The 14,740-nt window shown below is 34.0% G+C and overlaps 1 protein-coding gene across 2 annotated transcripts in view; it reads right to left on the bottom strand.

The window, feature by feature from the left end:
* Positions 1 to 14,740, bottom strand: part of HEATR5B (HEAT repeat containing 5B) — a 147,087-nt gene that overhangs the window by 91,690 nt on the left and 40,657 nt on the right. For both annotated transcript variants that reach the window (XM_007476089.2, XM_001380840.4), the window contains 2 exons: positions 13,464 to 13,654; positions 2,147 to 2,306 (listed from right to left, as the gene is read on the bottom strand). In XM_007476089.2, the coding sequence (XP_007476151.2) occupies positions 2,147 to 2,306; positions 13,464 to 13,654 (351 nt within the window). The remainder of the gene's footprint in view (positions 1 to 2,146; positions 2,307 to 13,463; positions 13,655 to 14,740) is intronic.

Here is a 14,740-nt window from a genome sequence, read left to right on the forward strand (position 1 = left end):
AGCTAGAAATGGTAAATGATTTAAATATAGAGGGTAACATGAGCAAATTAGCAGAGCATTAAAGAAATTTCCTGTAAGATCTATGCAGAGTGGAAGAGTTCACAAATCAACAGAAGACAGAGAGGTTTAAAGGAGGAAAAATGAACTGTTTTGAATAAGTAAAATTGAAAAATTTTTGCACACAAAAAAGCCCAATGCAGCTAAAATAAGAAGAAAAGTAAGAATAAAAAGTTTAAGCTTTTATAGCAAGTTTCTTGATAAAGCATTCATTTCTACATCATATAGGGAACTAAGTCAAATTTATAAGAACAAGAGCCATTCCCTAGCCAATAAATGGTCAATGGATATGAACTAGCAATTTTCAAAGGAAAAAATTCAAGCTATCAATAACCATATACAAAAAATACCCTAAATCACTACTACTTGGAGAAATACAAACTAAAACAATGCTGAGGTAGCATGTCACACCTCTAAGATTCACAAAGTTGACAGAAAAAGAAAATGACAAATGTTGGAGAAGCTATAAGAAAACAGACACTATCATGTAAGGGGTAGTAGGGGTGGGAAACTGTTCAGACATTGTGAGAGGTAGGTTTACACCCCCAAAGAAATTTTTAAAAGAGAAGTACTAATATATGCAAATATATATATAACAATTCTTTATTTAATAGTAAAAAATTAGAAACTTAAGGGATACCTGCCGATCAATTCAGGAATGACTGAATAATCCATAATATATGAATATATATACTTTTATATAAGAAATAAGGAAGGGGATGGTTTTCAGAAAAACCTGGGAATACCTATATGAAGTAAATTTATGCAAAGTGAGCAGAACCAGTAGAATTATTTATACAGTAACAATGTCATAAAAGATAATCAATTATGAACAGCTTGGAAACTCTGATGAACACAATAACCAACCACAAATCCAAATAACTCATGGTGACATATGCTATCCATCTCTAGACAAAAAGCTGATAAACTCAGAGTGCAGAATGAAGCATAATTTCTTTCTTTTCTACTGTTTTTTTTTTGAACATGGATAAAACTTAAATTGTGTTGCAAAAGTATGTACGTATATATATTTGTAATGCTTTTTGTTTTTTTTGCCTTCTTAATGGGTGGCACAATGAGAAGAGGGAAAGAATTTGGAATTGAAAATAAAATTGAATTATAAAAAAGAAACTATAATTAGTGAGACTATATTAATATAATAAGGGCTCCCTTATCCATGATTTCACTTTCTGTGGTTTTAGTTACCCACAGTCACAGAAACAACATCTCCTGTGGTTCTAGTTACCTTGATCAGGAAACTTCAACAATCTGCCTGCTGGCAGTCTATTATGCTTTCACTTCCACTTGTCACTTGATTTTTTTAAATGTTGGAGGCTTTCTTGTTTTGTTTTTTTATGAGTGAGTAGAAGGCTTCAGAGAGCTGAGCCAAGGGATAAAAAAGGGGAGAAGGAGCATGTATATATGGGATCAGCAGGTTTTTACTTATATCCACAGTTTAAGCTGTCTGTGGTAGATCTTGGAATGTATTCACTGTGGATATAGAGCCCCAATTATACAAACTGTTCATTGAAATTTTAGATAATAGCAACAAGAACACAAGCTTATGAATAAATGCCCAAACTGAATAGGACTATTGAATTTTAAAGTAATAAAAGATCTCAAAAATCAACTGGTCAAAAACGCATCACTTTTCAGAAGAAGGAATTAGGCCCATAGAGATAAAATGATGAAGGTCACATAGCCAGCTGGCTATGTATGACTTTTATTACTTTGTCTCCCCTTTTTTACAGAACACAGAGGAATGCCAATATTCATTTACCAGAAGGAATCAAATGATCCAGATTTCTAGAGTCAATGAAAGCACTGTATAGTTTCCTACATTGGACATAGATCTCTTCCTCCTTTTTACTTTTGAAATGGGTTCACTGTCTGTAAGTAATATCTGCCCAAGATATGTGTGCTGATGGAAGAAATCTACATTTTCATTATGATATATTGAAGAATTTATAATTTAGAGGTAAAAATTATCTTATTAAAATAATTTTCACAAATTTTCAACTAAACAATTTTAAACAAAAGTTAATTTTTTAAAAATAATTTGTTTAAAAACAAAAAAACTATACTGTACCTGGACTTCAGGTGAAGTTCCATCCTGGGCCAGTGCTAATAAAATACTAACACTAGTCTTGAGGTGTTGTCCTGATCCTATCCCTCCAACATATCGATGCAGACAACCAAGAGCCAATGAATGGCCAGTTCGGGAAACAACATCTCGAGCAGATTTTAATCTGAGGGGAAAAAAGTTTACATTTAAGATGATTACTTATAAAATTAAAATCTGTGAAATGGTACAAAATATATCAAAGGAAAGAGGTATATGACAAAAAAAAAGAAATAATATAATATCATTCAGTAGTAATAAAGGACGGTCCATATAGCCCATCAGTTTCCAGAGAATTCTTCTTACATTCATCTGCAGAAACTCTTTGTCATAATACATGGTTAATTTTTTAAAAACTTGCAAGTGGTGCTGATAGGTATGTGTATATATATATATATATATATATATATATATATATATATATATATATATATATATATATATATTCATTCTATAGCAATCCCATTAAGATGTCTTAAGTCTTTAGTTCTATTTTAACCATAAATTTATTCAATTCTACATTGTTCTTCATGCCTATATTCTTATTAAAATTTGTCCAGATTTGCAACAGGAATAGTAAAGTCCCCTACTATTATTGTTACTATTTTTAATCTTCTTGACTTCACTTTAATTTTCCTTTATGAATTTATATGTTCTAACATTTGAAGCTGATAGTTTTAATATTAATATTGGTTGGTTGTCCTTTTCAAAATAATGTCATTTCCTTGTTTATCATAGTTATGAAATGGTTTTGCTTTGATAGCATGACTACAATTTTTATTTTTTTGAATTCCCCTAATGCAAGATAAATTTCCAGTCTCTAATGCTCATTCTATGAATGTCTTTGCTTTTTTAATGTGTGCTTCTTATAAGCCACAACTTGTGGAGTTTTAATTTCTAGCTAATCTTTTACTGGATATAACTTATTTTAATAGATTGTTAATTCCATTCACATTTAAAACTATAGAATATGAACACAATAAAAAACACTTTTCACACAAATGAAGTCAGACTAACAAGTGAAAAAATAATTGCTCATGGCTAGGCCAAGCCAATATAATAAAAATGACAATCTTACCCAAATTATTTATTAATGCCACACCAATCAAACCACCCAAAAATTATTTCATAAAGCTAAAAAAATAGCAAAATCCATCTGGAAGAACAAAAGATCAAGAATTTCAAGGGTATTAATGGAAAAAAATGAAGAAAGAAGGCCTAGCCACACATGATCTCAAACTAAATAAATTAGTAATCATCAAAACAATGATTCTAGATAAGAAATACAGTAGTGGATCAATGGAATAGGTTAGATCATCAATACACAATAGTGAATGACCATAATAACTTAGTGTTCAGTAAACCCAAAGATTCCAAAAACTGTTAGGGAAACTATAAAAATTATATGGTAGAAACTAAGCATAGACCATTGATAGTGAACCTTTTAGAGATAGAGTCTTGGGCTCCATCCCTACCCTACCTCCTCACTGAGTGCCATGCCTGCTTGCCCATGTGCCCTGCCCTGCCATCCCCCTCCCTTATCCCATATAGGGGAGGAAGAAAGCACTCCCATTGAGCTGTTGGGTGGAGGGGTGGGTGACGTGAGGAATGTCCTCAGCAAGTATAGAGAGGGGGAAGGGAGTGGCTGAAGCTCTCTGCTCCCCTCCAGTTCTGCCACCTGTGAGTCACCCACCTTATCCTCTATGTATTCCTGCTGGACTGCTGGGCAGAGTGGGCAGAGGATGCAAAAAAATGCCATCAAGTGTGGAGAGGGGGAAGGGGGCAGCTCTGCACAAGTCCCTCTGCCTTTCTAGTAAAAAAGCCAGAGGGGGGGGTACCCATAGAGAGCACTCTGCATGCCATCTTTGGTACCCATATCATAGGTTTGCCATCACTGGCATAGACCAACATTCTCTTCAAATAGCAAGATAAAGTCAAAATGGATACTTGATCTATAAATAAAAAAGTGATAACATAAACAAATTAGAAGAATATTGAATAGGCTAACTGTCAAACTTATGGACAAAAGAAAAGTTTATGACCAAACAAGACATAGCAAACATTACAAAAAATGAAATAGATAATTTTGATTATATTAAATTAAAAAGGGTTTGTAAAAACAAGACCAATACAACCAAAATTAGAAGGAAAACCACCATATAAGCAAGTGCTTGGCAAAGGTCTCATTTCTCAAAAGAGAAGTGAGTCAAACATAAGGATACAAAGCATCACCCAATTAAGAAGTGGTCAAAGGATATGAACAGGCAGTTCTCAGATAACAAAATTAAAATTATCTATAGTAATATAAAAAATGTTCCAAATAACTGCTGATTAGAGAAATGAAAATTGAAACAACTCTGAGATACCACCTCATACCTATCAGATTGGCTAATATAATAAAAAAAATGATAAATGTTGGGAGAGGATATGGGAAAATTAGGACACTAATGCACTATTGATTGAACTGATAACAGCCATTCTTGAGAGCTATATGGAACCATGCTCAAAGGGTCATAAAACCCTTTGACCCAGCAATCCTCAATTCTGAGTCTATATCCCAAAGATATCAGAGATAGGGGGAAAGAACCTACTTGTACGAAAAAAAAAATTATAACTCTTTCTGTAGTGGCAAAGAATTAGAAATTTTCTTTTCATTTTCTGTACCTTTTCCTAAGAAGGATTTCCTTACCTCATTTCTTATCATTAACTCTCTTCTCTTTCTGTTGAAATCTAAAGTTTTATTCCTTGATTCACAGTATATATATATATATATTCTTTCTTATTACTTTTTTATTCTTTGTGTTACACAAGGAATTCAAAAATATACCAGGGGATAAAAATGAAGGCTATAGTTAAAGAAAAGTGATAAGAGAAGAATAAAGAAATTGTAGATCTTATCCTCTTCCCCCTTTTTGCTTTGGTGCTTCACTCTTAGAAGTATTAACTCCTGTGGGAGGTAATGAGGATAGAAGCATTGTCTAATAATACAAAGATCCTGTATCCCAGATCATGTGATCTAATTTTTCCTGTTGCCTTCCCCATGATCATTTTCTTTCCTATTGCCATGCAATCTCCTCTGAGTCAATGGCCTCACAACCTTATTATGCCAGTGTCCTCCAAGAGTTTTGATGTCCCTTCTACTGAGATAGGAAGTTGTCTGGGGAGTTATACGCATTATCTCAGAGGATGTGATTTCCCAGCACATCAAATCTCTGTGGATTAAATCATTGTAAAATCTTTGTCTTCCCTTACAGAATGTTTCTTAATCCTTGAGTGCGTTCTTTAATGTGATCCCTTTTCAACACTGAGTAAAAGATCTCCACCTTCCTTTTCCCCTATTTTAATCCCTCTCTTTACCATCTCACTCATTTTCTCCTTGCTCTTCTTGATAAACGACTATAAGAATTCCCGGCCCCCCCTTTCATTCTTTAAATGAATTGACTAGAGTACATCCCCTTTATTTTCTACTTTATCTTCTATCCTTTTTTAATGCTCTTATCATTCTGTAAGTTAGCCCCATAAATTATACAGGGGATGAGGGTCAGGAAGGCTGTGTGGTTTAGTACATGGTGTTTTAGGCCTGTTCCTCCATTGTCACTTCCATTTAAGTTTTTCTTTAATCTTTGTCCCCTGGTGTGCTTTTAGAAAAATATTTCTTAAGAACATTGCTATTTATTTTCTCTTAAAGCCATAGGATGTATCTCACATTCTAGTTGGTTTTCACTTTTAATACTCTAAAGATGGAAAAATTTATTTCAACATTTGTGCTTTCCTGGATAGCTGTATTTATCTACCTTTCTCCTGTCCTGTTGTTTGTTGTGTTTACAAGTCAAATAAAATTCCCCAATTTGGATTTTTTTCCCTTGTTTTTTAGGAACCCTTCAAAAAAGTATCTCCTATTGATAATCCATCTTTTTTCATGGATAACTAGGCTCAAGAAGTTTCCAGAGTAGTTAATTCTGGGTTGCATCTTGAGCTCCTTTGCTTTTTGAAACATATTATTCCATTCCCATCTATTATTTCTGCTAAGTATAGAATGATCTTGCTTCATTTGAATATTCTTTCCTTTATATCCAAAAATCTTTCTTCTCCTTGCTTACAGAACTCATTATTTGTTGCTAGAATTGTTAAATTTGTTTGAAATAGAATTAGTTGTATTATTCTCAGAGTGGGTTTGTACCCCAATATTTTCAGGACCCCAGTCAAGAATTAATATTTTCCTTCAGAATAAACCTCAAAATATTTGGCCTGTCTGTTCTAAATTTCAAAGACTTGGGTGGCTTATCTGGCAGAATTCAATCTGGAGGCAGGCTTCAGTCCAGGAACAAGTCCAAGAAGGATGACTGATAACAAGGCAGGCTTCAGGATAAAATAAGAACAAGGAGGTATCCCATCCAGGGACTCAGTGGGAATATGTAAAATAGGTCTCCTCCCAGAAACTACCACACTTGTCTCTCAGGTGGAGCCTGGAAAATCATGAGTTTGAAAAGACTAATCTAGCTGATTGGGAGGAAGGGAGGAAGGTTTCTTTTGTAATTAGAAAATCTTATAAATTGGTTCTTTAAATTCAGTGCTTTTGGTATTCTCTATCCAAAGCCAGGGATGTCCCCTTTAATAAGGTACAATAAACTATAGTCTTATACTTTGGCCTCATGACTCTAGGATTATATATTCATTTAAGGTGGGGGTGGGGAGGAATAGGAGGGGTAGGGTTGGGGTGTTCCATTATTTGTGATCTCCTGTTCCACACAATTTAACCACCATAAATAAGTCTTACATTTTGAAGTAAAGAGTTTTGTCCCTCCCCTAGAGGTTACTAGTGGATTCTTTTGAATGGTTCTTTGATTTTTACAGCTGGAAATTCTAGGAAGTTTACTTGCATCGAGATGTTCAGTTTTTTTTACTTTGTCTATGACCTATAGTCACCTTACACATTCTGTCTTTTAAATCAATTTGTTTTACTTATATAGAAATAATGTTGTATAGGATGAAATTGTGCATTATCCCCCAGCATAAATTAATTAGTATTAGTAATCATAGATTGGCAACTTCCTATAGAAAATTAGTGAAAGTTAGGTGCCCTTCAGAAGGGAGATACCAATCTCTCCTTATGAAGAGTAGAGAAATTCTCCTCCCCAAACAGCTTTATATATTATACATATACATACCTTTAATTCACTCTTTTCTAATGTGGCCAAACCCCCACCTCCTTTTCTCCCTATTTTTCTTTCCAATGGGAACAGGTTCACACTTAACATGGGAAAAGTTTTAAAACTTACAATTATAATCTTAACTCCCTGTCCTAAATGTATCAGGCTGAAAGGCTTGGGACATGTCTAAATTCTAACTCAACTTGGAAATTGCAAAGTTAAGGAAAGCTCCCATGGGTTTGAAAGCACTGGAAAAAAACTGAGGGTAGAATAAGATAAAGAAATAGAACATACACAGACATTGTATTGTAAATCTTGAAATCTCTCAGACTTGTGAATGTTAAAAATTTCCCCATCAGGGAATCCTTAATTGGAACAAATTCCCTACTGAAAAACATTTCCCATTTTGATGTGAGAACTCGCCAGGATCAGAAATGGGAGGACCTCTACTCCACCCTTACTTAAGACTGCTTTAGGGGAGAAAACTCATTGCTAAACAAAGAAAGTACTTGGATCCATGCTTATGGTGGGGCAAGGAGTTCTTTGAGCCAGGCCTGTTTTTAGAATTGATACAATGAGATGCTAGGTACCTAAAAGGGTCGGGCAAGTTTTCTCTTATGAGAGTAGTTGACTCAGCTGTGTTTTCTCTCCTTCAGACTTACTGAGGATCTTGGTCCACACAGCAGCATTTTTTCTGATTCAGACTTACTGAGGAGATTTATCGACTTAGCAGGAATTCAGATGGGCAGTCCTTTGGAAAGTGTCTACAGTGATTGGTAGATGTAGGGACTTAGGGGAGGTGACATGAGAGAAAAACCCCTATATAAGAAAAAGCAGAATCTCTTGATGAGATAGATATATATCCTTTTGGAGAAATCCTTTTGGAGGATCTCTGATGAGGACCGCTTGGGAAGAATCTCTTGAGAGAGGCTCTGGAGAAAGGCCCTTTGGAACAGTCTCTGGCCAGAAGGCTCTCTGGTGAAGCCAGTTGAGATGGAACTGGCCTGGTGTTACTAGAATCCTTGTTTAGTCAGACCTTGTCGTGAGTGTTAAAAAACTGACTGATTTCTCTTTTAAGACTCAGGTCTAGGCCATATTGGCTTGAGGCCCTTCATACTTATTCCTTTCTTACTCTCTCTCTCTTTCTTTGATTACTCATTGTATTATTAATTAAAATCTCTATAAAACCCAATTGACTTGGGTATTTGAATAATTGGGAATATTTCCCTGGCGACCACCTTATATTTGATTTTAAAACCCAAGACACTGTAGTGAAACATATTTCTGCGGTCAAATTTACTCTCCCTCTCTTATATCTATCACAACTTATATCTTCCACTATTTTAATCACTACAGTTTAAGACCTCAACCATTTTAAATCTCACAGTATACACACAGGTGGTGGGCAACAATAAGAAAAGTATTGTGTTAAATTCCTATAATTCTGAATTCATGGGAATATCTCTGGACACTTGCTTTGGGTCAACCACTCAGGCAGTGCTCCCTGTCCTCTTTTCTTCCTAAATAAAAGCTGTATTTTTCTCTGCAAGCATCTAAGTCTCTATCTGCTCATTAGAGTGATTTTGGGGGGTTCAAGCTCCCCCCAAATTCTGCATTACTCCATATTCCAATGTGTATTTTTAATATTATTGCTTTTTATTTCTCTTTTTCAAGACTATCATACATTTCATTATATCTTTATTCCTTTTTTCCTCTTGCTTTTTTTTTTGAGATACTTTCCGGATAGGATTCAAGTTTGTAATTATTATAAATTTTTTAAATGATGCTTACTATTCCTGCTATACAGGCTACAAATTCTGCCATGTATGTTTTTTTAACTTATCTCAAAATTCTGATTTCTCTCTTGTAACATCAAGATGAAATTCTATTCTCTCTTGGGAATCTACAAATTTCTATGTTTCCCATGGTTTTGGTCTAATTTCTTTTGTCCAATGATATTTATTTAGAAGTTCATAGTCTTTTAGCTGTCTTGGTTGAGACCTTCCCTTTGATCTTACTATATATGCCTTGTTAATTTCTCTGTTACTGCTTTAGGTTTTTAAGTGAGTTTTCTTCTTATTCAGAACTTTGGGGATTTTAGGGTTTTTTTTTCCTTTTTATTCCTCTATGATTCATTTTCTGACTCTTTCCCCTTTGATGGTTGGTAACTCAAGGCTATCTCAGCCTCTTTACATGCTGGGAAATTTACTTTTCATCAGCTTCAGTTCCTGAAAGTGACTTCTAAAGGGAAAGAACTAACTACAGCTGGATACTGATATGCTATCCAAATTCTATCCTGCTTGAGCATGGCTGCCACAGGCAGAGTATGCTCCCATCTTCTTATAACCCATTTTCTCTGCACATTAATAGACAAAGTTGCAATTTATTGCTTACTGCCACAGGATAGTGGCAAACTTAGGGTGTGCCAGATTACTGCAGCAGTAGTAAAGTTGCTAAGAAGAGTGTAGAGAAGCCTTTGGTAAAGCTAACTAATATTAATGTATAAGACTGATTATTAGGCTTTCTTGGCCTGGGAAGACAATTACAATTGTTCTATCTTTGGTACACACTTTCTTTTTTTATATTTTAATTTTTTTTTTACTAAACAGAAAATATTTTGTCTTCCATTTTGTAGGTCACATGATCTGGAACTTCCAGATATCACACCATGTCAAGAGATACAGAAGAAAATTATCAGTATGTTGGGTGGATTTCCTGTTGTGTGGGTTGAAATGATGTATTGTTCTCCAGCATATATTAGCTAGTATTAGTGATTTTAGATTGGTAACTTCCTATAGAAAATGAGTGAAAGTTAGGTGCCCTTCAGAAGAGAGATACCTATTTCTCCTTACAATGAATAGAGAAACCCCCTCTCTCCAGGCCATATATATATATATATATATATATTTTTTTTTTTTTAATACATAAAATACACACACACACACCTTTAATCATCCTAATTAGCACTCTTTTCTAATGTGGCCAACCCCAATCCCCTTTTCCCCTTTATGTTATTATAGAGTCCTAATATCTCTGATAGTCAGGATTCAAAAGGTTAAAGAGGTTAGAAGCTAGGTGGTGATGGAAAATTACAGCTCCAAAGTTTCCTGAACCTAAAGTTACAGTCTTAACTCCCTGTTCCAAATGTTTCAGTCTGAAAGACTTAAGGAATGCTCTCATAAGTTGAAGAACACTGAGAAACTTAAGGAGGTTAGGACAAGATAAAGAAAAATATACATAGACATTTTGTCATACACAGGTGGTGGGTGAATAAAGAGAAGAATTGTATTAATTTCCTATGAATTCTGAGTTCACTTGTAAACCCCTAGACATTGTTTTGGGTCGACCACTCAGAACAATGGCCTTGTCCTCTCCCTTTTTTTTAATAAAGGCTGCATTTTTCTGCCAAAATCTTATCAAGTCTCCTGTATTCTCATTAGAGTGACTTTGGGGTACAGAACCCCAAGATTCCACTCTACACACTATGAAGGATTAATGTGATGACATAAACTAGAATACCACAGAATAAGAAAGTATAGATGGGTTACAATCTCGACCACTAGAGGGCAAACCCACATCAATGAAATCAAAGATTCACCAATATATTTAAAGAATGCAACAACAACAAAAATCACATGGAAAAGGAATGCCTTTTAAGTAGTGAGGACTTCCAGATACTGATGTTTGGAGAGGACATTGCATTGATTGCACCATATCTCAAACACTACAAAGTCTACTCTGAGAGACTGAAAAGCACTTTAATAAGTCTATTATAACTATTGATATACCCTACATTCTATGCAGTTGACTTTTAATCTAAAGTAGACTATTCAATATTCCATCCTGCCGCTGTGCATTTGTAGGAGCTATCCATTCGCTTGGAATGTACTTCCTTATAATGTCTGCTTCTTAGAATCCATATTTTAATCTAAGGCTCAGTTAAAGGTACAAACAACCCAGTGAAGCCCTGTTTGATACTTCTTTTTTATTATACTTATTTATACATATAGTATATCTACCCATACCCTAACCTAAGTAGAATGTAAGCTCCATGAAGACAACAATTATTTCATTTTTGTCTTTGTATTACCCACCTATAGCACGATGTCTTAAATATAGTATTTGTTTTGAGTCATATTTGACTCAAGACCCCATTTGGCAAAGAAACTGGAGTAAACTATTGTCATTTCCTTCTCCAGCTCATTTTCTAGATGAGTACCTGAGGCAAACTGGGTTAAGTGATTTGCCCAGGGTCATGTAGTTAGTAAGTATCTGAGACCACATTTGAACTTTCTGATTCCAAATCTGGCACTGTATCCACTGCAACTTACCTAGCTGGTTTCCACAGAATGGTACATCACTTCATCTTTATAAGAGAGAGTCAAATGACCAACAAGTAAATTGACATCAGGTATATATTCAATAAAGCAAGTTTCAGAACAGTTTTTAGGTACTCTGTCAAGCCCTATGTCCTATATCTTTTCCATAGTTACATCTACAGCACAATAAGAGTTGATGTTCAAAATGGTGACAATGAATTATGGGGAGAAAGATGTAAAATATAACTTTAAAAGATTTCCATTTTTAATAGGTAAAATTGAAACTGAATTTAATACTCCAAACATCTGGAAAATAGATTTATCCAGAACAACTCATATAATGCCAAATGACTAAGTAATTGTCCTATTTTTTATTTATAAGTTCTCTGAACTCTGGTCAGGGTAAAATGACACTATACTGTCATACTTCTGAAATTAAGGTTAATTATCAGAAGTTGTCAACAGAATGTAATCTTACTAGCTCCCTAATGTGTGGGTTAAAATCATGGATTATCCTCTGACATATATTAGTTAGTATTAGTGCAGACAGCCCCCAAGATTACACTCCACACACTAATAATAACTTATATTTATATAATGCTTTAACGTTTACAAAGGACTTTATTTACAGAAACCCTGAGAAGTAGATAGTATAATTCTTATATATGTATATATATAAAACATATATGATAATATTATATATACATATATATGAAAATGAGAAAACCGGCTAGGTCAAATGGTTTTTTCTAGGATCACAGAGTTTTAAAACCAGTGTTTAAAATAAAAAAAATTTTAGCAGTGTTTAAACCAGAATTGGAAATGAGTCTCAATTCCTGAGTACAGTGCAATTAGTACACTACACTGACTCATTCTTCTGTTTCCAATAATAGCTGATATGTTTTATGCAGTACATTTGCAAAACATTTTTCATAATACTTCATTTTGTCCTCACAATAATTCTGTGAAATCAATATTTCAAGTATGATTCCCATTTCAGAGATGGGAAAATAGGTTCAGAGAAGTGAATTTATTTGCCTATGGTTACAGAACTGATACTTTGACGGTATGATTCAAATACATATCTATTGACAATTGCAAGTACAATGCTCTTTTCAATATAACATATTTTTCCTTTCTTCCATCTTAGAATCAATACTAAGTAACAGTTTCAAGACAGAAGAGTAGTAAGGGCTAGGCAATTGGAGTTAAGTGATTTGCTCAGGGTCTTACAGCTAGAAAATACCTGAGGCCACATTTGAACCCAAGACCTCTCATCTCTTGGCCTGACTCTCTATATTACTGAGTTGCCCCTATGATTTATTTTTAAGATCAAGAAGAGTGAAGGATGAAGATAACTTAGGGAAATGTCCATGGATAAGATGAATAAGCCAGACAGTTTCCAATGTAGCCTTATTCTAAAATTAATTCCTAGATCATATATACCTACAACCTGTTATAAGCCAAATACAAATTATTTTTGGTGCTTTTGTTATTTTAAATTATTTATGCCTCTATTCTCTGTTGTTATGGCAAAAATATAAATGTTAACTGATTTCACCTCATAAGACTCCTTCATTCTCTCTTATCTAGTATATTTCATTAAATTATGTATCAATGAATTTTCCTCCCCACCTAAAGTACATACAAATCATATCTCTCTATCTCTGGTTTAATCAGTTAATTTTGGAAATATGAAAATATTACCATTTGCTTTTCTTATATTGTAGAGAAACTATGGCTCCTTTTAAAATTTTTGATTTTTCTGATTATCTCTGTCTATATAAAAAACTTGTTTCTTAACTAAAAACTTACTTGTCAAAGCTATATTGAGCCATTCTGGCAATGAAAGTTGCTTCTCCAACCACCTGAGCCATTCTTCCAAGGGCTTCTCCAGCTGCACATCTTAAAATGGGATTTGGATTATCAAGAGCACCCATTACCAATGTCAAAGCAGATTTGCGGACTTCCTCAGGTCCTAAAGTGCTTTTGTTTTCAGCTAAGCCCTATGTGAATTTAAAAAAAAAAAGGAATTTTAAATAGGAAAAAAAAACCCAACCCACATTTCACCATGCACATATATACATTAGATGGCTCTTCTTCAGTTATATTACCTAAAAACATCCACCTCACCATCATTTTGAAACATACAAACAATATCACTTTAGGTCAATGCTAAAACAACCAAACCAAGATATACCTGAAATGTAGGGCTATTGTCCAGAAGATCCCAATCCCTCTTAATTCCAATGCATTCCTTCTATTGGTTAGTTTCTATCTATCCTGGATAGTGCTTGTTTATAGATAACTATTTGCATATTGATTCCTCATTAGATTATGAGCTCTTCAAGGGCAAGGACTGTCTAGAAACACCCTAGCACTTAGCACAGTACCTGGCACACAGGAGGTGCTTAATAAATGCTTAATGACTGACTGACTCATACATAAAGGCTACTTTGACAAAAAAGCACAGCACAATTAACTCATGAGGCAACTAAATTATTCTATTCATGCTATTAATATACAAAGAAACCAATTTAAACCATAAATTTTCAATTTAAAAAAATGGGAAAATTGCCAAGGGTAAAGGATAACTGTCATTCAAGTATATGTAGTGCATATTTAAGTAAAGAAGAGGAGATGAAACATTATCTAATTGTTATATTGTTGTAAATAATTTAACTTATCTTTCTCTTTTACAGTTAGTTGTCTTTTTTCCTTAGGAACTAATATTGTGGATGTTTCTCATCATGTGATACATAAATTCAGTGTGTAAGCATCAAAACTAAGTGCAGCACAAATACTACACCCAGAAAGATAAAAATCACTATGGTTGCAACAGGATCACAGTTAATTTATCTTCTAAAAATTTTCCCCATTAGTTGAATCTCTCTAATAAGCATTTATTTTGGATCATATCAGATTGGTAGACATCACTTAAAAACCACAGAAGATAGATACATTTCAATACTTATACCAGTTGATTTTTTGTTTAAAAAAAGAATGCAAATGAAACCATAAATCAAATCTAAGATGTTACCATTTAGTGCTATATCAAATCTTATAAAAATTAAACACTTTTAAAATATATT

The sequence above is a fragment of the Monodelphis domestica genome, chromosome 1 (genome assembly GCF_027887165.1).
Source record: "Monodelphis domestica isolate mMonDom1 chromosome 1, mMonDom1.pri, whole genome shotgun sequence".
NCBI lineage: Eukaryota > Metazoa > Chordata > Mammalia > Didelphimorphia > Didelphidae > Monodelphis > Monodelphis domestica.